We start from the raw sequence: 25,817 nt of genomic DNA on the forward strand, positions 1-25,817 counted from the left end.
CACTTTAATGATTGCTGTTCCTGGACCAATCGGCTCTCTCAACTGCCACCTCCTCACAGCAGAGCAGATAGCATGATAAAGAAAAACTGTCAACTGCCAGTTGTCAGAAAGAGATCAAAAGCAGCAGCATTGTTATGAGAACATGGCACACTGTGACTTGCAGAGCACAGATTACTTACTCATCTCCCACACTCTGTCAGCGCAGGAGCAGATAAGAAGACACCACTATGCACTGCGGAGACTCGGGCCTCTTTCTCACTGCAGTCGTAATCATGTGTCCAGGTTATTTGACTTCAGAATGCAGATGGAGGGTGACATGGCTGAACGCTTCTCTGTACACAAACCCCCCTCCACTTAGAAGACTAGCATATCATGGCAGCAGCTAAGCTAGGACCCTTCTCCCTGTCATCTAGTTTTATATGTGCATTGATTGATTGATTTAATGTATGGGGAAGATTCAGTCACGTCAGCTGATATCCACTGTTTGAAGTGCTACAGCCCAGACCTTGGTTCATCTCTTCTTAGTGGTAGTTTGAGAAGTTTTTAAACAGCATTTGCATGATATGGCACTTTGGGCTGCAATGAATGTCGCAGGAGGAATAAGAAGTGGGAAACTTAGCTCTTGCAGCATTACTAGACTGTCCATCGCTAAGGTGCAACAATTTACTTTGATTCTCCAATTAGCTACACTTTGTGTTTTCTTTACACAAGAACAAACAAGCAGCCAATCTTTTGGGCGCAAGTGAATCATGGGAGCATCACTTGGAAATCGTTTAAACTATTTCAGGAGAGTTAGCTGTGTCAGTCTATTGTCACACAAACAACAGAGAGCACTTTGTGGCTCTCTGAAGTGGACTGTAGCCCACAGAAGCTTATGCCATAATAAATGTGTGTTAGCATTTAAGGTGCCGCAAGAGTTTTGTTTTCATTTCATTCCGCTTATCTTGTACGTTCGGGGCCATTTTCAAAAGCAAAAAAGCACAATGGCTGCCAAAATACTTCTATGCCATTCAAGAACTGTAGCAATATTTGGGCCTCTAGAAATGAGCTAGCAATAATTGCCAATTTTTTAATGTAAGAGTTTTTACTTGTGCTTTATCACAATGGTTTCTAAACAGATAAGCTGGCTCACTTTGAAAGACTGTTCTGTCCCAGGAGAGAACACTAGGTCCTGTCCTGGGGAAATGAAATTACATATGATAGAAATTATGTGGCCCATTGTTTATTCATTTTTTTATCCTTTTCACCTTTGCAGAATGCAAGGTTTCTGTGGGCTAGATAGGATATGCCCGGTTCAAGGAGCTAGTTGTATTGCAGTTCAAAATAATTGCAACTGAAGCAAGTAGCTTTCATCTCCCTTTGTTACATTATTCTCACCCTATTCAGTCACTGCTCATCAAATGAAGAAAACAGTTCAGTGGGGCTGTGGAGTTGCACTTTTAGCCCCACCCCTGAGGTCATGCAAACTCCTCACATCTTTAGAGTGAACATCTGCCAAAGAGAGCATTTTTTAACTGTGGAGGTACTCAATCACTCAGGTGGTTTCGGCAGATACAAAAAGGCTCCTCACTACAGACATCTAAACATACAAAGGTCCAGGAAGAAACATGCATCTATTTTCTTCTTTTGTTGACTATTGCCTGAATAGAGCTCATGTCAAAATGTATACAGTAGTGGTCTTTCAGATGACTTGTGTTTCACAGTCTGGGTTTTCAGTTGTGTTTTACTTGCACTTTCAGGATTATTTTTATTTTTAATAAATTTTTATTTATTTTATTTTCAAAGTTATACTCCTATTGTAGGGGTGGGGAATGTTTTTGGCTTGGCAGGCCAGATCTTTTTCTCCACCTGCCTGTCAATCTTCTATAATTATGCCATGATGCCATGACTGACAGGTGGGTTGTCCCACTCACCTGTCATCACTGGCCCATGGGGGTGTGGGAAGATCGCAACCAAGCTGGATTGAACTCCCCATGCCTTAGATGATCTGTGAGTTCATCCTGCTTTTTGCAAGATTTAGATGCTCCAGCAAGTTCCCTGTGGGGAATTAATGCACCTGAGCCAAGGAGGATTGAATTCTCCACTCATCAGCTGATAAGTTGGAGTCTTATCCTGTTTTTTGCTTACCAGACATGTGATGCCAGGTGTGTGGCAGGTGGGCATTAAAAAGGGGAAATGGCCTCATGGGTCAAATGGGGAAGCCCAATGGGCCAAACATGGACATATCCCCAGCTTTATTATCCTATTCTATATTTTAATGCAGGCTTCCTCAACCTCGGCCCTCCAGTTGTTTTGAGACTACAATTCCCATCATCCCTGACCACTGGTCCTCCTAGCTAGGGATCATGGGAGTTGTAGGCCAAAAACATCTGGAGGGCCGAGGTTGAGGAAGTCTGTTTTAATGTTTTGCTTTGTGAGCCACCCAGAGTATATTTTTTAAATGGGACCACTAGATAGATAAGTAAGAATTTGCAGAACAAAATGCTTGCTCTGCATCTGCTCCCCACCCCCACCCCCATGCGCACACACCATGGGATAGGAAAACACCATTCAATCATCTGTCACAAAGTATCTTAAGGTGTTGCAGCCAAGTAGTGTTTGTAGGTAGCAATGACAGACAGCTCCAAATTGTACTTTGTAGGCTTGAATAGAGTTGTTAAATGGCATCTGAAGGACTTTAGCAAGGGCGATTAGAAAACGATGCTATCATCATGTCCCAGAAGACTACAGAAAAGTGTGTTTTGATGGCTGAATACTGAAACACTTACATCCTGGAGTACGGTCAGTTTGTTCTTGGTTTATCTAATGCCGAGGCTTTCCTTTTAAAGCAAGATTTCAAGTGAAATTTAATTATTTCAAGGAAACATTGTTGGTGCTCTGCTTGGTGTCTTGGGGCCATTCACTTGGGGGCAGTAGTATTCACCAGGAAGTGCAGCATGTACCTGTGAAAAGCACACTTGCCCTCCCCCCCCCCACTGAATTAGTCCTAAGACACAAAAGTGTTATGTGTATAATATAATAGGACACAGTTCCTTCATGTGTGTCCATCTCATGTTTAGACTCGCATCTCACCTTCACATTTCATAGCGCTGAGACAAAGACTTGCTGCAGACTCATCTGCCTCCCTAAGTGTGAATTTGCCCTCAGGATCAAAACAAAAGAGGGCAGGTGTTTCTAAAACTGCTTGAGCTTACAGCAGTACATTGATTCCTTGGGGAAGGTCTGTTTTTATACTAGTAGAAAAATATTAATTAATATTGTTGCGTACACCAGAATATAGTTTGTCATTGTGTTCTCTGATCGTCTTCAGAGTTTCTGTTTTAGTACCGGTATATTGCCTACAACTCTTTGGTCTTTTTCGTTGTCATTCTTGCTTGCTGTTATTGGCCTAGTTTGCACATAAGCCATAGAATCATAGAATTGCAGAGTTGGAAGGAACCACAAGTGTAATTTAATCCTTTACGCAACGTCAGGCTCAAACTCACGACCCTGAGATTTAGAATCTCATGCTCTACTGACCGAGCTGGTTTGAGCATCCGAAATTAGCCCAGGAGAATAACCATGGTTTGTTTCCTGGCCACAAACCACAGTGTGAAGGCACTGTTGGCTTTTGAAGCATTATTTGTTTTTAACTATGGCTTGGCATTGTATCTAAACCAAAAAGCTTTGCTTAGTCATAGTATGTTTGTACACCCAACTCCAGATGTTCATAAAGGCACAAGGCAAGAACAGGTGGAAAACAACCTGGAGAAACAAACCATGGCTTGTTTGGTCATCTGTAAGATAAATTGGGATTTGTTGAACAAACCATGGTGTGGCGTTTGCCCATTCTTTGGGGATACATTTGTATTGGGGGATAGAAAGGGTTATAGGTTGACCAGTAAGAAAGCCCAGAGGTGGAGCCTTCCTGATTTTGAGGCTCAGCCCAGAGGTTTTGACAGTTAGTTCGGTTGGTGGTTTTTTTTTGGGGGGGGGGGAGAGATAGAGGAGTCAGAGTGAGTTATAGACAGGGACAAGACTGAGAGTGAATAGAGCGACAGCGTTTCGAATATATTTTAAAACTTGTTTGTGTTTGAAATAAACTTTAATCTTCATTGTTAACTCTACCTGACTAAGACTCACTACTTCACCAGGGAACCCTGGGTTTTCCCCACAAAATTGGTGGCAGCGGAAGGACAAAGTAGTGGTGTACAGGTCAATAGTCCGTGAAACGACTGGAGGCTCTGTATGAACGCCACACATGGTTATTTGTGAAGGCAGCCATCAGAACACAGCTTAAAACTATGTATGACTCATAGTTGCCACACTAAGATGAGTGGTTTGAACATAGCTGATTATTCATTCCTCCTTTTGGCCCTCATCTCTTCGAGGCAATCCTTCTTTCATCAGAATACATTTTCCCATCACAAATAAAAAATCTATCTCAATCTTCCATCTTTCATCTAATAAAAAACAAAACAGAAAAGAAACAGCAGGAACAGAAAGTATGGAGGTTACCATAATCCAACTAAGCTTATGGGGCCATGATAGTATTATGGGAATTGTGTCAGAATGCGTGATCCATTTTCATTGCTGAGGAAATGCTTCCCTGTACCCTCAGGCATCTTCTCATGATTTATTTTAGTTCTTGCCTTATGATGCTATTAAGTCTAGAATAAAGGGTAAAATTAACATTATCTTATATTTTATAATTAAAAGATATACCCATTTAAAAAGAGAGTGAATATTTAAATGAAACTACAGAGCAGCTGAAATAAGAACACACTATTTAAAATTTTAAGCTGTGCTTCCATTAATTAAAAAAAAGAGTCTTTATAATAAGGGCCTGGGAATGAGGTCAAGTTACTGAATCACATCCTCCTCAGTAGCAAGAATTGTTTATCAGTTAGGTACAGGTTCTGGAGACTGGAAAAGGGAAAAGGTGTTCTTAATCCTTTCCTCTCCTTCATCGTACCTTTTATAATGAGGAGGGAGATTTGGTAATTCCATGGCACACATTTCTTCAACTACAATCCTCCCCATAAGAATATTCAACAACAAACTCTCAGGGATCTCTCATTCACCCTTCCTTTCCTTTCCTTTTTTGCTTTTGCGTTCAACTAACCCTCTTAACATTCTGTGTCTCACCTGCTCTCTACCACAGACATAATTGATAGACTCGTCAGTGAAATTAACTCTTTATTCAAGCAAACCGCATACAACTCAGCAACACTTCCCAGTAGGTCTTGCTCCTATGGAGCAGTTGCCAGGACTGAAAGTCTCTGCCTTCCACCTTTTCTAAGGCTTCTCCCCTGGATGTGTCACCGCACCTCTGGCTTCTGTTCCCCTCTCCTCATTATCCTGCACTTTCTTGGAGACTGTGTGTGTGTGTGCTTGTCGCAGCAGAGAGGGAAACTCCCTGGATACTTCAACAGTTCCTTGATCCCCTTCCTCCACTTCAGCCTCCGAGTCTGAACTGCTCCCTGTCACCAGCTCTTCCTTCTCACTAAACCCTGTTGCTCCTTCAGCAACCAGCCCCTCCTCCCAATCTTCTCCCTCTGACCCCTCCTCAGCGTCCCACCACCAATCCCCTGGCTCTGAGCCTTCCTGTTCTAGGGTTTCCCTTGGGGATCCCCCAGCTGGCGTGTCTCACCACTTCTCTTTGTCCAGCCAATCCCTGGTGAGCCTGGGCCAGTAATGCACTCTCGGCCACACCAACCTCACAAAGTTTTTGTGAGGATAGAATGAGGTAGGGAACCATGTACACTTCCTTGAGCTGATTGGAGGAAAAGCAGGGCATAAATGAAACTAGCTGTCCTGACATATATACATATACATACCCTGTTTCCCCAAAAATAAGACAGTGTTATATTAATTTTTGCTCCCAAAGATGCGCTAGGTCTTATTTTCAGGGGATGTCTTATTTTTCCATGAAGAAGAATACGGTACACATATTCCGGGGAGGCCTTATGTTCGGGGAGGTCTTATTTTGGGGGGATGCCTTATATTACAGCGAGAAGCAAAACTGGAAGTAGGTCTTATTTTCGGGGGATGTCTTAGTTTCGGGGAAACAGGGTACATACATATACATATACATACACACATACACACACACTCCATGAGGACTCTGCCCAACTTGCCCCTCACCCTAGTTGTAGTGAGTGAAAATTTTACCACTAGAGATGTATTTAGGAAGGGCGATGGAGGGGGTGAGGGGCATGGAAAAGGAAGTTATTTCCAGATCTCTGGTTCTCTCACAGTGTACTGTACCTCTGTTCAGGCAGGAGATCTGTCCCCTCGTAACCTCTCTCTGAATGCTTGCTGGCAGGGGATGTTGAATTTACTGGGGATTAAAAGAAGTAAATCATGTGAACTCTGTGCAAATCAAGGCTGGTCCATGTGATTGAGCAGAAAGATACTTCAGATGGATTTCTGTTTGTTTTGAACCATTTCATGTAATTCTGTCTTCAGACAAATTCTTGGCAGCTTTCAATGTATCTGTTCTTTTGAGGAGCCACATGTTTTGCATGAGCCAAGTTGCTTATGTAGATTACTGAGTTGCTTGACAGTGTTATGCTTAAATTGGACCCAGGAATGGAGAGAGATTTGCAAGTGGAAGCTCTCAAAGAATTGAGGGAGCTCCTATGATGATGCCCTCCAATTTGTACACCTGTCTTTATTGCATTATTCTGTTGGTTATAAGCCAAGGTTCTTTTGTGGCTCTATGGATTATTTTACAGATTTCAAAAATATCACACGTGCTGCCTGGATCTGGATTTGGCCAGGTGGGATACAGAATAAATATAAGCACATGGTATCCTAAATTCAGAATTGCCTGGTTTCAGCCAGTATTTTCTATAATGGCAAAAGTGTTTAGCACGCCTAAATTGTATAGAATAGAAGCAGAGTTCAGAACTGGTGCTGATAAAAATTGCTATCTAATTAACTCTGCTGTTGAATGACATAAATATGGATACCATCAGAACCCATCCTGCTGTACAATCTATATTAGGTTCTCCATATCTCCATCACCAGCAGATCTATGTCTGAAATTAAAAATAACCTCTGGAGCTTATAGCAGAAATTAATGAGACTTGTGCCTTCATTTCTGCAGAAACAAATCTTAACTTGGGTGTGTACAAATATTACCAAGGAAAAGATTGGCTCAGGGTTTCTTTTTCCTTATGTACAGCCAAAGTGCAAAGTTCATTATTCCTTGCCAACTCATTAAACAGTGATAGTGAGGCTTTACTCCATCCTTCTTTCATCATTGGGGAGCAACTGAGAATTAGTCATCCCAATTAAGCTTAGATTTTGCATTCTACTGTGCCTGAAATTGTATTCTATTGTATTGTATTCTAATGTACCTGAAATTGGAGGAATGTTGTTCTATTTGTGACTCACGGTATAAGTCGCTAACTGTAAAACCAAGTTACAAAACTCTTAGAAACACAAGGAGATTGCATCCACCACCTTTTGAAACCAGCAGGGGTTTTTGCCGTTGACTTGCACGAGAGCTGGCTCCCTCCTTAGGTGAGCATCAAGTTTAAATTAAAGCAAATGCTTCCCATCATGTTGAAAAGGATCAGGAGTTTTTAAAAAGCATCTCCTCTGAAAGGAGATCAGATAAATTCCCGTTTGCTCGCCTCGTCAAATGCAGCTTTAGAAGTCTGTAATTTCAGCATCTCTTCTGCTTAAGGCAATTGCTGATCAAAGTGCAGCTTTTTTGGTTATTTATAAATATCTTATCAAGACAGATGTAGAGCTCCTCTAGGGCAGGGTGGGAGGGGCTGGGATTGACTTGTAAGGTGGGAAGCAACGCTGAAGGTGAAGTGTGAAGTTTAACTGTTTTCCAGGGCAGTAATTAAATCCAATTGAAATTCGTTGTAAGACGAAACCATTAGGTAGTTGGAAAACTATGGACCGTGCCAAGGGCTTGAGCTTATTCAGCACCAGGTTGCACATATATCATGATGACCTAGACCAGGGGTAGCACCAAGTTTCAGGGGACTCTGGGCATAGTGCACTCATTGGGCCCCTCTCCACAGTAGTGCCAGTCTTAGCTGACTGTACCTGGTGGGTAGGACTTGCTCACACAGCCATTTAAATTACCCCACAGTGCAGTACCCACAACATGTACACCCAGTGAGTGAGCTTATCACTCCTTTTAACACTGCTGGAAGGGTAGTAGCAACAGCACAGCAGTGCCAGGCCTGCAGAGCTAAACCTGCTGCTGCTGCTGCCATTGAAAATTTCCCACAATGCAGTGCCCACTGTGTGCGCATTGTAGGCATTGCATTGTGGGGAAATCAAAATGGTGGCAGCACCAGTGAGTCCAAATATACAGAACTAGCACTCGTGTTGGTGATGAGAAACACAGAAAAGAGTGATGCAATGAAAATGAAGGAGCTGGAATAATAACTGTTATGATAGCTGTGTTTGTTTACCCCTTTAAGCTCTGCAATTTAGGAGTTACACCCTGTCCAATATTGAAAACAAGATCCTGAACCCCTTCCCCACCAACACTCCAGCTGTTTGCTCAGCTGTTTCCCCATTTATGTAGTAAACACAGCGTATTTGTTTTATTTATTCAAGTTATTTATACCGTAACCTGCTTTCCAAACTGGCTGAAGGGTTGATGTAGTCACAGATGTTCTAAAGCTGCAATATCTAGTAGTTCCAACAAACACAGAAGCTCCAGAAAAGTTGGTCTTACTTACCAGCTTGTAGACGTTTTAGCAAATAGAAACTTCAGACTTTCAAAGTGTGTTTCAGCTGTGGGGAGAGCTATGGATAATTATGTCTGGATGCTGCAAGCACTCATTTTGGTTTGGCAAGATGCACTGCTAAATGTGGATGTAAGCCAGTGCTTTCTAGAGTAATAGAGGAGGAATAAACTGCGAAATTAAGCTTTCTTGCCTATGTAAAAAGTATGCATGAGGAATATGCATGTCAGATGGAAAGTGGCTTTTCAGGTCTGCTAGCTTTTTTAAAAACATACACACACACAAAGAGGATATTATACTATCTGCTTTCATGCCTAATCTTGAAACCTAAGCCATGGAAAGCCATAAAATGGACAAGGGTTCCTATGATCATTCCTTCATAGTCCCTACTTATTTCCAGAACCTATGGGGCAGACTATCAGAACTATATTTCTTTTCACTATGTTCTCTACCCCGCCCACCCCCTCAAACTATTTGGTTTGTTCTACAAAGAGAAAAGGCTTAGTAGTAGAGCCCATGCTTTGCTATTAAAAGGGGCCGGTTCAGTCTTTGGCATCTCCATGTAAGACTTGGAAAAGACTTTTGTCTGAAACCCTGGAGATACGCTTCCAGACAACACTAAGTAGATGGGCCTAATGGTCTGATTTGGTATAAAACAGATTCCTGTATTCCTAAAGTACATCACATGGAAAATTACAAGGAATCCAGATAGCATTTTTGTCTTCATCAACAATGAAACCTAAGCAGCATAAAACTTTTCTCACATTTTTTGATGGAAGTCACCAGGGCGATGTTAGGAAGTTTTTACCAGTAACTCTGTGGTCTATGGAAGGAGTACTCCTTGGAAAGGGAGAATAGAGGCACTTTTGAGGTGGGAGGTGGTCCATCTGTCTTAGAACCCCAGAAAAAGCTGAACCTGACTACTCAGCCTTGACGGGTGTCACATGTCTCTTGTGCAAGGTAAATTGCCTCTCTGAACTGTAAAAACTAAAATCCTGAAAGCACTCAGTAATGGCTGGGCAAAAAAGGATGAATTGATTCTTAATTTTTTAAAGAAATGCATTTGAAGCAAAATGGATATGTCACCAATAAAAATCAAAAATCTTGCTTGCACCAGAACCTTTCTTGCCAAGTTTCATGGGAGGGTAATTTTGCGGCTGAGCTATAAAGTTTTCTAAGGGGAAAAAAAACCATGTGTCCTTAAGTGGAAACCCTGACTAACTCTGTAACTACATGGTATTATGAACAGAGACACTGTAATTACACCCCACATGATTTTACTGAAGACCTGTTCATGCTACAACTTGTGCATTCCCCCCCACCCCCCAACCTGGTTTGATGGTTTGGAGAGCATGTTTTATTATGTGGTCTTCTTCTCTTTGTTCATTTGACTTCTGGCACACAGATTTCAATAAGTATTTTTCTGACGGGAGCAGTGCAGACTGCTATGATTAACCACAAAATGATTGTGCAAGTTGTTTGTCATAGTTATATATAGGATCCCACAGAATCCCAGCACTAATTTTGCAAAACGACTAGTAAGATTTCCTGGTCATATGTTGATGCTTTTCCATACAGAATAGCTAGCTCCTTCTCTGTCTTAAGACTCAGCACATTTTCATTAACTTTGGAAATGGCTGTTTCCTAAAATAACTTCTTTTTGGGGAGGAATGTAATCTTGAGTTTTAAATATTCTGCACTAGCTTCTAACTGAGCAGAAACCAATATAGAGGCTTTGACCTATGCCAATCTTTTTGGGAACATAGTGAAATTGTTGCGTGCCCCTTTATTGGAGAAGCCTACCTACTCTTTAATGCCTTACCTGCCACCCTGGCTACTGTGTTTAGATTTAGGAAACCTAAGGTTGCCAGGGGGGTAAGATAAAACATCAAGTAGTTACAGTAACCCTACCAGAAATTGCCTATATTTTATTTAGTTCCTTAACATCAGAGAGCCTCCTAGGTCATATGGAGGTATTACACTAGTGTGATTTGGGATCACTGTCTAGGAACTTTTACATATCCTGGGGTAGTTCAGCAGTATGACCTACATATTGAAAATACCTTGTGAAATCAATTTGACATGCCACTTCCCAACTTCCACCATGAACCCACGTGCAGTGAAATAACTAGTCAGTGACTGAAGATATGTGTCTTGCTGCATAAGAGTCAGAGGAATGAACAGTATAGAAGAGATTTCCAAAATTTGTGTCTGTTTCTGACTTGGGGAGTACTTTGCTTGCCTTTGTTCTGAAGTTTCCTGCAGTTGTAGTCGTGCCATTACTCTGCAGTTACTGTTGCATTATGTTCTAAAAATATATTTTAAAAAAACGTTTATGTACCATTCGTTCTACCATTTTCAAGAACTGGTACATTTGAAATGGGTACACAAATGCTAAATAAATGCAAGTCTTGGTCCACATCGTGACCCTTTGTCATGATAAGAATGATCCACAAGAGTTAGGTGATCAGGGCTTTGAATCTGCCACAGTTGTAGCTCTGCCCTAGTTAGATCTCTTAGCTGAAGTGACTGTTCTTGATAGTAAGAGCTTCTAGTCAATAGATGTGACAGTTGCTGATTTATAGTGCATATTAGCTAAATTTAGTCCAAGGGGTCCACAGTTGGGACTGTCAACCCCCTCATTTCTCAGTCTCTTGCCCCACAGTCGCATTGGGCCCTGGAGGGGGCTGGAGTGTCTCCGAAAATCATCATGATAGCACAAGCAGAGCTCTGCTTCTTTCCTTCAGGGTAGGGGCAGGGTCACCAATGAGCATATACTTGGCTGGCTACGAGGGCTAGTCAAAGCTTGAGGATTCCTGGTGTAGTCCTAGTGATAAATCCACTGTAATGGTTCTCCTTAAATAAATCCAGTTTCCCAATTAACTCTTGCATGCCAGAGTAAGGACTCTTTTGAGCCTTTTTTCCTGCATGCATTTTCAAAGCCGGGCAGTGTTAACGTTGACAGACTTTTTGTATGCTCGAGGGAAGATGAGAACATTTAGTAAAAAACAATTTGGTTTTAGGTGTGCTTGATTTTGCTCCAAACTTGATACAGCGCTTTACCTTGTTTTCCCAGTTCTATGAAGAACACATTCAGCATGCGTCCGCTTTTAGGATACTCGCTGTTGCTGTCCTGCATTGCTCTTCACTTGTTACACATGCCTTGATGACTATGCAAGGAGCAGGCTATGCCAGGGCTGAGAGTTCTCTTCCTGTGTCAGTGTCACCAGTTGCCTATCACTAAAGTTTAATGGGAGCATGCAGGAGGGTGATCTCTCAGTTCTAGACTAATGAAAGAAGTGAGCAGGATAGCCCCAGAAACCCTTGTCAGGCAGATCAAAATATTTTATGTCAAGCTTAATCTGTGAACTGAAATAAGCTTTCTTCTGATTCCCGCTCTCTCCCACCCAACCCTGGCCCCAATTTCATGTACAGTGGTACCTCGGGTTACAGACACTTTAGGTTACAGACGCTTCAGGTTACAGACTCCGCTAACCCAGAAATAGTACCTCGGGTTAAGAACTTTGCTTCAGGATGAGAACAGAAATCGGGCAGCGGTGGCGCAGCGGCAGCGGGAGGCCCCATTAGCTAAAGTGGTACCTCAGGTTAAGAACAGTTTCAGGTTAAGAACGGACCTCCATAATGAATTAAGTTCTTAACCCAAGGTACCACTGTATGCAGATTTTAGGTGTGCTGATGGTTTGGGTGCGGAAGTTTGTCCAGCTATAAGCAGCCGAAGCAATGACCAGCTAGACTTTCAGAAGCATTCATTGAACCATGCCCATTTCCCCCCAGGTCCTGTACAGCAAATCACTTCCTCCAAAGGTCTGCCCATTGGTAGCCAATTAGGTTGCTATTAAGTTTCCTATTCATAGCAACCTCTCAGAACATGATCCATAAAAGCACAGCACAAAAACGCTGGGGAGCTACTAAGTTGCTGTGAATCGAACATTGCACTTTGATACCCTGATGTAAACTAGGAGTGACTAACCTTTGGCCCTCAAGTGGTTGTTTGACTCAAGCCTCCATAACCCCCTGCCAGCATGCCCAGGATGATGGACGTTGTAGTCCCAACAACATCTGGAGGGCCCCAGATTCCTCACCCCCATCTAAAACTGCAGTAGTGCAGCTGGACAGCCGCTGCTGCAGTTCAGATGTTCTTTGAAAATGCTGTGGTATTTTTCAAGAAAAAGAGGTGCTGGAACTCACCATGAATGCCTCCCTTGTTCTCTTATGATGGCAGTGAAGCCCACCTGAGAGGTATCACAACTGAGTTCCAGTGAGTTCCAGCTGAAAAAATGCTGTGGAAAATCAGCCTTCCTTCCCAAGATACACCAACTACTCCCTTCTTTTTAGGTGTGACTAGTACAGCCTCGGGATGCGGGTGGCGCTGTGGGTAAAACCACAGTGCCTAGGACTTGCCGATCGTATGGTCGGCGGTTCGAATCCCTGCGGCGGGATGAGCTCCCGTCTTTCGGTCCCAGCTCCTGCCCAGCTAGCAGTTCGAAAGCACCCTTAAAGTGCAAGTAGATAAATAGGTACCGCTTTATAGCGGGAAGGTAAATGGCGTTTCCGTGTGCTGCGCTGGCTCGCCAGAGCAGCTTCGTCACGCTGGCCACGTGACCCGGAAGTGTCCTCGGACAGCGCCGGCTCCCGGCCTCTAGAGTGAGATGAGCGCACAACCCTAGAGTCTGTCAAGACTGGCCCGTTCGGGCAGGGGTACCTTTACCTTTACCTAGTACAGCCTCAGGTGCAATTGGTACAGCCTTGCTTCAGCCTTTGTGTGCTTTAATGAGCCAAATTTCTCTAAAGGTCTTCTCTAAAGGGGGGAGTGTTACAAGTCTCCAACTGAAGTTGGCTGAAACAGAGGGTACAGCTTTCGGTGGCTGCCCAGTTTGTTGTCTGGGGGATTTTCTACCTTGCATGAGTGCCTGTTCAATTTGATGGACTAGGCAAATGTAAGGCAGCTTGGGGTGGGTGTCGGGTGTCTGAGTTTTTTATAAGCTACCTTTACAACACGACTTAGATTTTTGCAGAAATTTGTGTTACAGCTCATCTTGAATTAATGGCTCCTTTTGGAATGCCATGTGTCAGATCATCTGCTTCTGGAGAAGAAAATGTGGCCTTATTACTGATGGATTCTCTTTGCTCTCCAGGGAAATGCAGGCGATTCTTTTCTATCTGAATTCACGCCCCCAAATGAACAAAATGTTACGTTATGTGGGCAAAAGAACCCTATGGCTAAAAGGGTTGCTCCCCCTCCAGTTCCTCTGATCCTTTTGCTTTAATCCTTTCATTTTACTGTTCTCAAAATATTTCATTGCAATTGGCATAGCTATTTTGCTTAGTCAGCTGTGGCCTTGGAGATGGAAATAGTTGCCCTGCCCCAAGGATCATTGACTGTTAATCATTGTGAGACTCTGGCTACAATCCCAGTGTGAAAGCCGCTACTAGTCTGGGCGATTGCATGCTTCTGAGCAGTGAAGGAAGACACCCCCTCCCCACCCTCTACCCCAGTTTCCTTATTAGAGTGCCTTTTCAGCAAAGGAGGAATGACAAAATAAAGCCAAATGATCTGAGAAAGCAGAACCAAGAGCGCAGTTAATATTTTGTCGGCCAGCTACGAAATGACAGAGAACCACCACCATTATGGGGTCAGATCAAAAACTAAAAGATGTCTTTGAAGACAATTTCCTCTTTATATTGTGCAATAAATTTGAATTGCAAAGAGAAAATATGAAAACTTTGCTTTCCTCTCGAGTTGAAATGCTGCGATACGAAATGTCACAGATACCCTTGAATAAGTAGAATAAGTATTGAATTTTTTGAAAGAGTTGATGCTGTGATTCAGGCTGTCTCAAAATACTAGTTTGTAGATTGATTGCTAATCCAATTAATGGTAGCAACTAGCTGATGTGCGGGTCCTTTTGTACCTGCAAGAGGGTGGAATGGGGCGTGGTGTGAATGGTCACTGCCTGTACTCTTCAGCCTATATCACCACCACCATCCATATTCCCCACTCCCCAAGAAAAATATCTTGTTTCAGTTTAGCCTTCCATATGTTGTTAGACTGGAACTCCCTTCAGCCCCAGCCAGCATGGTGAGTTGTATGGTATGATGAGAATTGGAGTCCAACAACATTTGGAGAGCCACGGGCCCTCAACCCCTGGCATAGTTTAGTAGCTAAATTTACTGGATTGCTGATGTCACCTAGGGTGGGTAGAATTTGTCAAGTATTCATTGAAGGGTTTTGTACATTATAATTACATAAATAGCTTCTCCTTCCTCTGATTGCAGGGGAGAATCTAGACTCTGAGGACAATATGTACTGTTTGCTTTGTGTTTGGTGTTGTGGGGAGGGAAGGGGGGAGAGGAGGACAGAGCAAGAGCTTATGGTTCTCCAGTGGTTGCCTGCTGCTCTCGAAAGGGACTATATGCACCAGTGAGTCTTGCAACCTGGTCTTCCTGCTGTGGATCAGAGAAATGGGATTCAAGGCAGGTGTAAGCTATTACCTTGTAGCTGCCAAGTATTGAATGCTTATCTATCCAGCCAATCTGAAATATCACTGGCAATATTTTCTCCAGCTCCGCAGTTTACACAGTGAGTTACAGACCAAGGCAGATTCATCACTTCCAAGAAAAAGAGCCCTAAAGGCACTTGGTTGTGAGAAGTATGCGCTTGGAGGAGCGTGTGCAGATTCCAGTGGCAGCCTCCCCACTTGCAGGGCTGCCTGGGTTTCAAAACAGACAAGATGAGGCACGATTTCCCCAGCCGTTCTATGAAAAGCACCCGCAGGATTGTGGCCATCACAGCCAAATCACATGATGTGTGTTGACTTTTGTAATTGGATTATTTTAGCGCATGGTTAGACAAGATATGTTTTGGGTGCCTTTATTTTAACTGAGTGAATCCCTACAGTACCAGCAAGCGAAGAGGAGGAGGAAACTGAGGTGTGTTTGCAGATGTACAGCTCTAGTTCCTGAATGTCTTTAAGGTTGAAAAGGAGTGGGTTAGCAATCCTTGAGATCTGGCTCTACGTGGGGCTACCTTTGAAGTTGACCTGGAAACTGCAATTAATCCAGCTAGACTGGTGACTGGGAGTGGCCGCTGGGACCACATAACACCGGTTCTGAGAGATCTGCATTGGCTCCCAGTACGTTTCTGAGCACAATTCAAAGTGTTGGTGTTGACCTTTAAAGCCCTAAACGGCCTGAGTCCTGTATACCTGAAGGAGCGTCTCCACCCCCATCGTTCAGCCCAGACACTGAGATCCAGCGCCGAGGGCCTTTTGGCGGTTCCCTCATTGCGAGAAGTAAGGCTACAGGGAACCAGGCAGAGGGCCTTCTCGGTAGTGGCGCCCGCCCTGTGGAACGCCCTCCCTTCAGATGTGAAGGAAATAAGCAGCTATCCTATCTTTAAAAGACATCTGAAGGCAGCCCTGTTCAGGGAAGTTTTTAATATTTAACGCTGTATTGTTTTTAACACTTGATTGGGAGCTGGGAAAACTCAGCCAGATAGGCGGGGTATAAATAACTTCTTCTTCTTCTTCTTCTTCTTCTTCTTATTATTATTATTATTATTATTATTGTATTTATTATTATTATTATTATTATTATTATTAATTATTTCCAGATTAGGTGCTTATTGTGGGATGGGTGCTCTTCAAGAACCCATTTTTATTTTTATTTTTGCAGCACCAGCACAATGCCATTGGCATAAAAATGCCTGCCTGTATCTCCTCCCCACCCCATTTAATTCAGATTTACCCTTTCCGGGGGAAATCTGGTAAATTGAAAAAAACCCTGTTGCCAACAGCCCGTTTGCAATAACTGAACGACCTGTTTGCCATGCTAAGTCCCCTTCTGGAAGCATCCATGGTTAAATTAACTGTGCCATGCCTTCCCTTCCTCCCTCTCTCTCACACACTCACACTTAGAAATGCCTTGTACCTGAACTACTATAACAAGCTACATTTGTCTCTCTTGTTTTCAGGGGAACACTTGAGAATTTGTCCACAAGGCTACACTTGCTGCACCAGTGAGATGGAGGAGAACTTTGCCAACAAGAGTCGGCATGAGTTTGAAGGCATGTTGAAGGAGGCCACACGCTCGGTGCAAGTAATCTTAACAGCCCAGTACAAGAACTTTGATGGTAAGTAATGCAAAACTGGTCCAGTTTGGAAAACAAGGTGCCATCACTTTGTGGTTTTATACCCCTTCCTTGCTCCTGTTTCCCCTTCCCTCCTGCCTGCAGCTGGGCAGAGGACTTTGCCAGAGTTTAGTTTCACTTTCAAGGAATCCCCACTTAGTGCTGTGTTCAAATTGGATGTCCTGATTCAGACTCTGGCTTGTTTAATGGTTTTGAAACCAGCTTATTATGAAACGATCAGAATTTGTTTTAAACCAGGATTCCTGCTTTGAAAATAATGCCAAACTAAGTTGTTGTTTTTAAGTAAAATTGAATCCAGGCAAATTCCTCTCATCCACACAGTGGGAGGCAGGACCTTTGCAAGCCTGGTTTGGGGATTGTACAGGCTCCTCCACATAGTGCTAAACCATGGTTTTCTGTTATCTACTGATTTGTTGTTATTTCACAGGTATGTCAAAAGAGTACTGGAAAGTGTATCTTTTATTGAAAAACGGTCACTGAAATCACTAGTTAATTCAATATATTTGCTTGAACTGACTTTTTCCTGTATTTATAACATGCAGCCCTCAGACAGAGCCTGTCTCTTGTCTTTAATGTAATTAAAAGCAGAACTTACTATATAATAAACGACAAGCCAACAGAGATCGCCTGATAGGGCTGTACATTGTTAGATAATTAACTCCCCACCCCCAAATGAAATACTTGCTTCTATCTTAAAACTACCGACTGGAGTTGCATGTTTTCCTTATCTGGGTTTTTGCCAGCAGTTTAGGAATATTATTTTTATTTCTCTAGGACGCATTTTATCTTGGTCCTGAAGCAATGTATGTGTTCAGTTAAACAAACACATTATCAAACTATAACATATAAATCTCTGCTTCTCTGTGGCAGCCATAACCTCAGTGGATGCTTTAGGCTTGTAAAGATGTTCCCTTCTCTCATCACATCTTTTTCAGTTTCCTTAAGTAGTGCCGCAATTAGTGTTTGGTATTTGATTTAAGTAAGATTATTTTGAAGTTACTCATGGTCTGATTTTTCTAGGACTAACTTGTTTAAAGTTGTACTTCTGCTTTTTCAGTTTGCTAAATCTTTCAGATAGGAAACAGATGATACTGTTAGGTAAACTGTAGAACAGAAATCTGGGGTGTCCAGACAAACATGTGTATAACCTGTAGAATTTCCCAATGTCTAACGTTAAACACTACATTCAAACATGTCATCTGGGCTGTGTTCATGCATAACAAAAAGCCAGACTGGTTTGACACTGCCCATGCATACCTCTCCTGGAGTGATGGGTATAAACAAACCAAGAAGCCCTGGTTTTGCATCACACCTGCAGTTTATTACTTCCTTCCAAGCCATGGTCAGCAAACCAACAAACCATGGTTTCAGGTTAGTTTGTTGGGCAGCAACAAACCACAATCCTTTGTTTGGACATAAAGCAGAACCAGGGCTTCCTGACTGTTTATCCTACTTACTTCAGAAGAGGAGCAAAGGGGGAACAATCTGTCTGACCCATCAGTTCTTGGTTAAATTTTAAAGCAATAATTAAGAACCAAAAGCAATTTAACAAAAAATTGTGATATTATTTAACAGCATTTGACTTTGCCAAATCAATTGACAGGGCACACAATGAGAAAATACAGCATGACATGAATTTGCTTTCTTTAAAAATACGCATAGTTTTTCTCTTTCACTGATACTCCTTTTACTTGTCTGGTAAATGAACCAAGGAAGAAAACTAGCAAGAGAAAGAGTTACTGCACACTCATATGAATGTGGCTTTAGTAAAATCAGTGTCAAAAGAAATTCTTTGCAAGTATCTTCTTAATTGGAAAAAATAACTACCATTCTATTTATATACATGGGAGACAGACAGAGTGGCTTGCTCTGATGTAGCTACAACTGTGTTTTATCTTGTTGCTGAGGTTACATTTACATTGCTGTGATTAAAAATGGTGAATTAAGAGCCTCTCATCTTAGAAGGACTTATTTGTTCATTCTCAATACACACACACACACACGGCCTTTGATTCACCTCTTAAACGTATAAACAAATTGGAAGGCGAAATTGGATCAGGCCATTGTCATCCCAGAACAGTTGTTTGTATAAACAAGCTTTATGTAAGGATAGTCGGACAAAATGCTCAGCTGGTTCTTGCCACAACTTACTGGATCATGTTTAGTGATTCTGATATAGAAGGTGCCATATTGGCCAAGAAGGCAATAGTTGGTTCCACTTCTCCATTTCCACCCTTTTCTTGCTGCGTGGATCATGGCATTATTGATAGCATTAGAGACACAATCCCACAAAATGTTTCAAAGGGTTCATTGCCACCAGCATTAATATATACTATAGGAGCCAGCATCAGTTTTGGGGCTTCTTGGGGAATAAATAAAAAAGAAGTCAAGTAAATAAAAAAATAAATAAAAAAGAAGTCAAGGGCCTTTCATATACCTCCCAAGCCACACAGGTGGCACTGTGGTCTCAACCACTGAGCCTCTTGGACTTGCCGATCCGAAGACTGGCGGTTCGGATCCCCGTGAAGGAGTGAGCTCCCATTGCTCTGTCCCAGCTCGTGCCAACCTAGCAGTTCGAAAGCAAATTGTGCAAGTAGAAAAATAGGTACTGCTGTGGCAGGAAGGTAAACAGCGTTTCCTTGCGCTCTGGTTTCCGTCACGGTGTTCCGTTGCGCTAGAAGCAATTTAGTCATGCTGGCCACATGATGGAAAGCTGTCCCTTGGCCTGAAAGCGAGATGAGCACCGCAACCTCATAGTCGCCTTTGACTGGACTTAACCGTCCAGGGGTCCTTTACCTTTACCTTTTTTAGCTCCCAGTCATCTCCAGGAGTACACAGGGCTGCCAGTGGGATTGTAGGTTGGATTGAATCCTACAGATATACCTGTTTTTGGACTAGCCATTTCTCATTGTGGTTGGTCTAAAATCCTAAATGTTGCTCAAGTGGTATGGCCAGAGCAGAGCCTCACTGAGAGTTCAGTACCCTCCAGCTATCCAATTAGATTGATTTTCTTCTTTGCCTAGCCAGTTCTGTCTTAATCATACCTTCTACCGGCAATCTGAAATATTTAACTTATCTGCAATAGTGATACTGGGAATTCCCAGTGCTTTTAGTACTCGGTTTGATTGATTTACATCCTGCTCTTTCCTATTGGCTCCGAGCAGCTTACAGCAGTTTTTCTAAATGTTAATAGTTTTGTCCCCAAGGGGCTCTCAATCTAAGGAAATCAAATGGTTTGGAGGATAAAAGGAGCCAACTTGGGGGGGGGGGGGAGGAATGCCACTGTAAATATAAAAAACTGGGTGTGTGCTTTTAAACTTCAAATAACCACATCAAAAAGCCATCCAAAGTACAATGCTTTTTCAGGCAGTCATCTGCTAAATGTCTGTTCATTAAAGAGGTGAAAGAATAAAAAGACTGTAGCTCAGTGGTAGATCATCTACTTTTGCTGAAAGTCTAGGTTCAGAAAGAAGCTAGAGGGACCAATGGCCTGAGTCAGTATAAGGAGGCTTCCTACAAGGAAGTGCTGTAGAGAGGGGATCCCAGCTGTTGTGGTGATGGTATTTCTGCCCAGGATGGTAGATATTCCCTCCCAGATCCTGGAATACTCATCTTCAGCAGCTGCGCAGTCTGGCAGTCTTGACTACTGGAAAAATGTAACAGGTTGGGATGGAGGAGACAGGCAGCTGAACTCAGTCCCCCCTACAGAGTCATCATAAGTATTCTGGACCCCCCCCCCCCCCGAAAGTGGCAAAGCATCACTTTTTTCTCTCTCGGAGTGATTCTATAACTTATCAAAAAGTGATAGGGTGTGCCCTCTGCTGGTTGTTAGCCAGACTTTACTACTTTCAGCTGTGCCACCTGCAATTCAGTAGCCACAGAATTCTTAATTTTGCCTGTAGTTACTTGGAAGTAACTGTGCTTCCTTAAAAGAGTGCACAGAATTGTAACCCTAACTGCGGGTTGTCTTATATGGACCTTTGTCTGGGCACCTGTGTATAAGATGTTTTTGAAACAGCTTAATATTTGCAACGCGTTCATCAAGAAAACTTCATAATAGTTTGGTTTTGCTCCAAAATGTTAATAGAGCAAGTTAACAATATGACATATGCACAGAAGTGTAAAAAATTTGAGATCAACACAGAAAACTATGCACTAATGTCAACAGATAGTTCCTTCTCATTGCTGTTAAGGCGCTTTGAACATAACCCACAGGACTAAGGCTAAAATCTTTACCCCCTGCTCTATAAGGCTAGGGCATAACACTAGGCACTGTTGGCCTCTGTGGAATCCTAAGTTGATCCATTTTCCAGTGGTTGGAGGGGGCAGATTGGGAGGGAGCTGATGAACTGTACCATTGAGTTAGGATAGCAAAAAATTACACACAGGCTGCACCCCCACCCTTCTGCCTTGGCTGACATAAGCTAACAGGGTTTCAGGTGCTGAAGTTGGTCGACTGCACTGTTGCTTCCAGCCAGGGTTTAGGATTGCTCTTCCCTACTGTGGTTATTTCAGCAGTAGCCCTAAGACTTGTACACCAAGGAGCTGTCGTACATGCTATGGTAGCGTAGTTGGTTAAAAGCAATGAATGCAAAAGGAGTTTGGAGTTTGTCAACAGGAAGTGACAACAGGGGAATCCACGCTGAACATAACAAGGCTGCCGTTATGACATTAATCAAAGCTCAGTTGTTGAGCTTCAGTATCTCCTCCCTCCGCCCCATTTCTCTCCAGTCGTAATAATGTACTGTTTCTCTCTTCTCAAATACTTGGGTGCAGTTTAGTTACAAAGACCATATGACAGATGACCTTTATCGGAGAGTCAGGACATTTTCATTTTCAAAATTATTTGGTCCTTTAAAGGAAATGTTAGCGTGCAGTTTAAATAATAATAATCCTGTTTTGTTTAAAAGCCCGGATAGTTTATAGACTAACAGTTTAGTTTATTTGTGAGCTATTTCGTTGCAAATAAATGTGGTTATGTATTTTTAGCACACTGTCTGCAAAGTCATTTGGTGTCATCTAAAAGCCTTATTAGCTTTCAAGTTCCGAATGAATGTGTTAATAAACAAGGGGAGGGGAGAGGAGAACATCTGAAATCATGACTATGGCATTTTATGTGGACAGTTCCATATTCTCTTAAAACTGAATCACTACTTCCAGACATTAAAAGGGAGATTATGCTGGAAGTTATCACGAACTGAAGACTAACCATCTGACTATTAATAAATTAACAGTGTTTTCCGCCGCTCTTGCATCAGATTTCAAGTCCAAACAAATGCTGCTTTGTAAAAGGAATTCATTTACATTAGCATACCATTTTGGACACGCTACATTCTTTGCTGTAGCCCTTTTATGGAGGGATGCAGTGTAATTCCAGTAGCGTGGGCATGAAGGATTTAGGAATGAAATGATCAGTGCAAAAATAAATGACTGTTGAGCTGACATTTCAGTGGACTGGAAGATAGGAGAATGGTTATATTTTTTCACATATTTCTATTTAAAGCAGAAGATAAGTGCATGAAATGTTATCTGTTGGATCAGATTAGGCTGGTTTGGGCCAAGCTTCATAGAACTTGCTAAAACCGGCCACCAGTGGCCTGTTACTTTTGAGTGCTACGTACTCAGTACTCTTTGCTTTTAAATGAGCACATGAGCAGGAAAATCACATTGTGCTACGCACTATATTTTCCAAAGTCACTGCCCTATATTGTCCAAAGTCACTGCCCTTTCATACCATAGGTACAACATCTATGTTGCTTTTTGTGCTTGTGAACACAAATCCTTTGACACTGTTTGGGCAAGATGGTGTGCATATTGCAGCTGCTAGTGGAACAACTCTGCTAATGTTTATAGAGAGGATGGGGAGACAAAGCAAGAAAGAGTCAGAAGAAATCTTAAGGCCAGCCAGAACTGTGTATTGTGGGAGAAGGAAGCTGGAAATTTGGAAGTGGGACAGAACCTGTGACCCTCCAGATGTTGGTCTTGCTGGCTGGGGCTGATGGGAGAACCACAGGTTAACTACCTTTATTCCAGAGCTCAGCCAAGGTATAAGCTGTAACAGGGATCTAAGGAATGGAGAGATTAAGTCAAAGAAAGAAGGAGCCAAGGAGAAAGTTGATCTGAGGCATGGGATCTTGGAGGCAGAGGGTCTACATCCCAGTAGTAGGAAGGCAGTGTACATGCAGAAGAGAATCGGAGGGCCAGAACAAAGGGTAAAACAGAGCAGCTATAGAACTGCTGTTTTTGGCTCATTTTAATGTATTCATTATATTTTGTAGTATCCAACCTGATAATGTATTTGATGGGTGTGTAATAAATACACAGTCTAGGCTAGCCTTACCCAACCTTATACAGTCCAGAAGTTTTGACCTATGACTCTCATCCTTGGCTGGGACTGATGGGAGTTCTGGTCCAAAATATCTGGGTCACCTGATGTCATCACAACATCAAGTGATTGACTGGTGGGCGGGGCTTCCCACCTGTCAAACTTTCTTCACTGGTGTGCATAGAGATAAGGATCCAACATACCGGCCAGATTCCATTCCCCATCCCAGCTTTAACAGGTGAATTTAAGCAGAATTCTGTTCACTGTAGTTTCTAGTGGCCAACAGGGCCATTAAGTAAGAAGCTTAATTTCACATACAGTACTTGTCCCAACTAGAACATTAACTGGCAGTAGGCTTTCTAGCTCTGCTATAGATGAGGCAGATTTTGCTTTGTTTTACAGTGCAGCCGCCTCATTGGCACAACAGCAACTGGAGCTGTTACAACACATGTAGGCAGCAGCTTCCTGTGATCCTGGCCATGCAAAGCACAGTTGGGAACAGAGCAAATGCAGCAACTTGCTCTCTGAAATATCCTCATACCTTTTGTAGAAAGTTTTGCCAACCCAAGCACATTGTGCATAGCCCATGTCCGCCCCCCATTAGCCTTGGGGATTAGTAGGGGGTTAATGTGGGTCAAAGAACCACATAACCGAAGCTCTAAAGTAGCACAACCAACCCCTTAAACTGGTCATACCCTCTTTTAGGGCTGCATCACGTGCTTGTGGTTTTTCCCCAAAATTTTTATTAATTTTCCAAATTTATAACACACATGTCAACAAACATCAGAAGAAAACATCAAAAAACATACATACATACATACATATATCCTAACTGTCATAATTCCATTTTTGTTAACATTGTTGGGTGACTTCCTCAAATCCCCCTGGCTGAGTTTCTATATATATATCATTGTAGCAGTTTTCCAAAACTATTTTCACATATAATTTACTTAGTCCATTAACATCTTTCTTTCTTTTCATTTTAGCTTTTAACATAGTATTCTACAGCATCACATATTTAAATCCTAGGCCTATCTGATACTCGCAAGTAATTCTATTTAAGCTATTGTACTAGAAGATTATGAGCCCCGTGTAGAGGGGGGAAATGTGTGCATGGTGACTTGTGGAATGTTTATTCTGCAGTTCCGCAAACTGTGTATTTGTGTCAAAATGCGCACTTGTACAGTACTTCCCAAGAGGCGCAGGGTCAGGCACACTCCAGAGAGCTTTATGTCAGAAAAGTGTTACGTGAGTAGTGGCTCATTGCCTGAAACTCCCATGGAAGCCCTATTAACCAAAGTGTGCATAGGTTGGTTCAGTGACTGAAAGTGCCTCCAGAATTGGTTCTGTAAATTCATCCCGCTTTCTTGTGTTGTGACTGTTTGGCTGTTTTTGAACTTGACAAGCACAGTGTGTCATCCCACAAACTGGTAAGTCTGAGGCCTTATGTGGGAGAAGTAAACAAAGCTCAGAACAAAGGGAAATAAGACCCTTTATTCCTCTTGGAAGCTAGGCGCTAGGAAGCCTTGAGCAGTCCTGCTGTCTTTATGGTGTGGAGAAAGTGGGGATATCTACCTTCAGAAAAACACAAACAACAGGAAGTGATTTATGTTGATCCTGCCGCTTTCAACAGGAATCAAGCCTTGGCAAAGAGGCAATTCCTTCTCATGCAGTGAGCAGCAGCTTCCCTCTCAGTGTTTAACTAAACATGGGGGCGAGATGTCTATCAAAAGCACATTCCAGAACTTGGGGAGATTAAACCTGACAGAGAGCTGCCTCAGGGAAGCAAGGGCTTCTATTCACCTGTAACAGCTTGAGCACCTGGAGGTTTTCTTTCCCCACACAGCCCCTTCTCCTCTCATTAAAGCTGCCAGCTCCCATTGTAGGCTTACGGGCATGGTTTAGCGTGCGCGCAGCAGTTTGTTTTAAAGAATGACACGAGCACAATCTCTCTTTCTTAAAGTCTGCTGACTGAACGAGAAGACAATGCTTCTGGGTTCACTGGACAAGGAATAACATACCTAAAACAGAGAGCAGAAAGCTGACATCTATCATGAGCTGCTGTGTTTAAAATAACTGAAATTTAGGTCAGAAGAGCAAAGTGTTTTTCTTCAGCTCTGTACACAGCGGGGAAGCAGATGTTACCATGTTGTGTCTCAGATGGATCTGTGGTGTTCAGAAAACAGTGGGATGACATCTGTTTTGGGACTTCAAATGTAGATCAAGCTTTTCTGTGATATGCGATTGAGCTCACTAAGCTAATGAAGTACTGTCAGTTGTTTCAGAGGACAGTATTGGTGGAGTTCACTTTAATGTTCAGGGGGACTAATGTCTGAACCCCCTTTGAAACCGCCTGTATTGTAGAGTATACCGTCAATCAGTCCAGCTTTGATTATAAAAATGTGATGTTACCATCAACCACTGAAGAGACATGATGATGAATACGGTCACAGTCATCCAGCTGGCTTGAGTTCAGAACTGTAAAGTGAGATAGGATCAGCTAAATTCCTTCAGCAGCCTTCTTCCAAGAATCCTGTTACACCAGCCAAGGTCTGATGCACCAGAATTTGATTAGCAGTAATTAACACCAAGATAACAGCTTCTACCATTCTTCCCC

At 42.5% G+C, this 25,817-nt stretch overlaps 1 protein-coding gene across 1 annotated transcript in view; it reads left to right on the plus strand.

Annotated features, from left to right (window-relative positions):
- GPC1 (glypican 1) overlaps positions 1–25,817 on the plus strand; it is a 202,089-nt gene that overhangs the window by 88,500 nt on the left and 87,772 nt on the right. The window contains exon 2 of the mRNA XM_082221832.1: positions 16,699–16,857. Coding sequence (XP_082077958.1) covers positions 16,699–16,857 — 159 coding nt within the window. The remainder of the gene's footprint in view (positions 1–16,698; positions 16,858–25,817) is intronic.

Source organism: Podarcis vaucheri (genome assembly GCF_965113315.1).
Source record: "Podarcis vaucheri genome assembly, chromosome: 5".
In the NCBI taxonomy this organism is placed as follows: Eukaryota; Metazoa; Chordata; class Lepidosauria; order Squamata; family Lacertidae; genus Podarcis; species Podarcis vaucheri.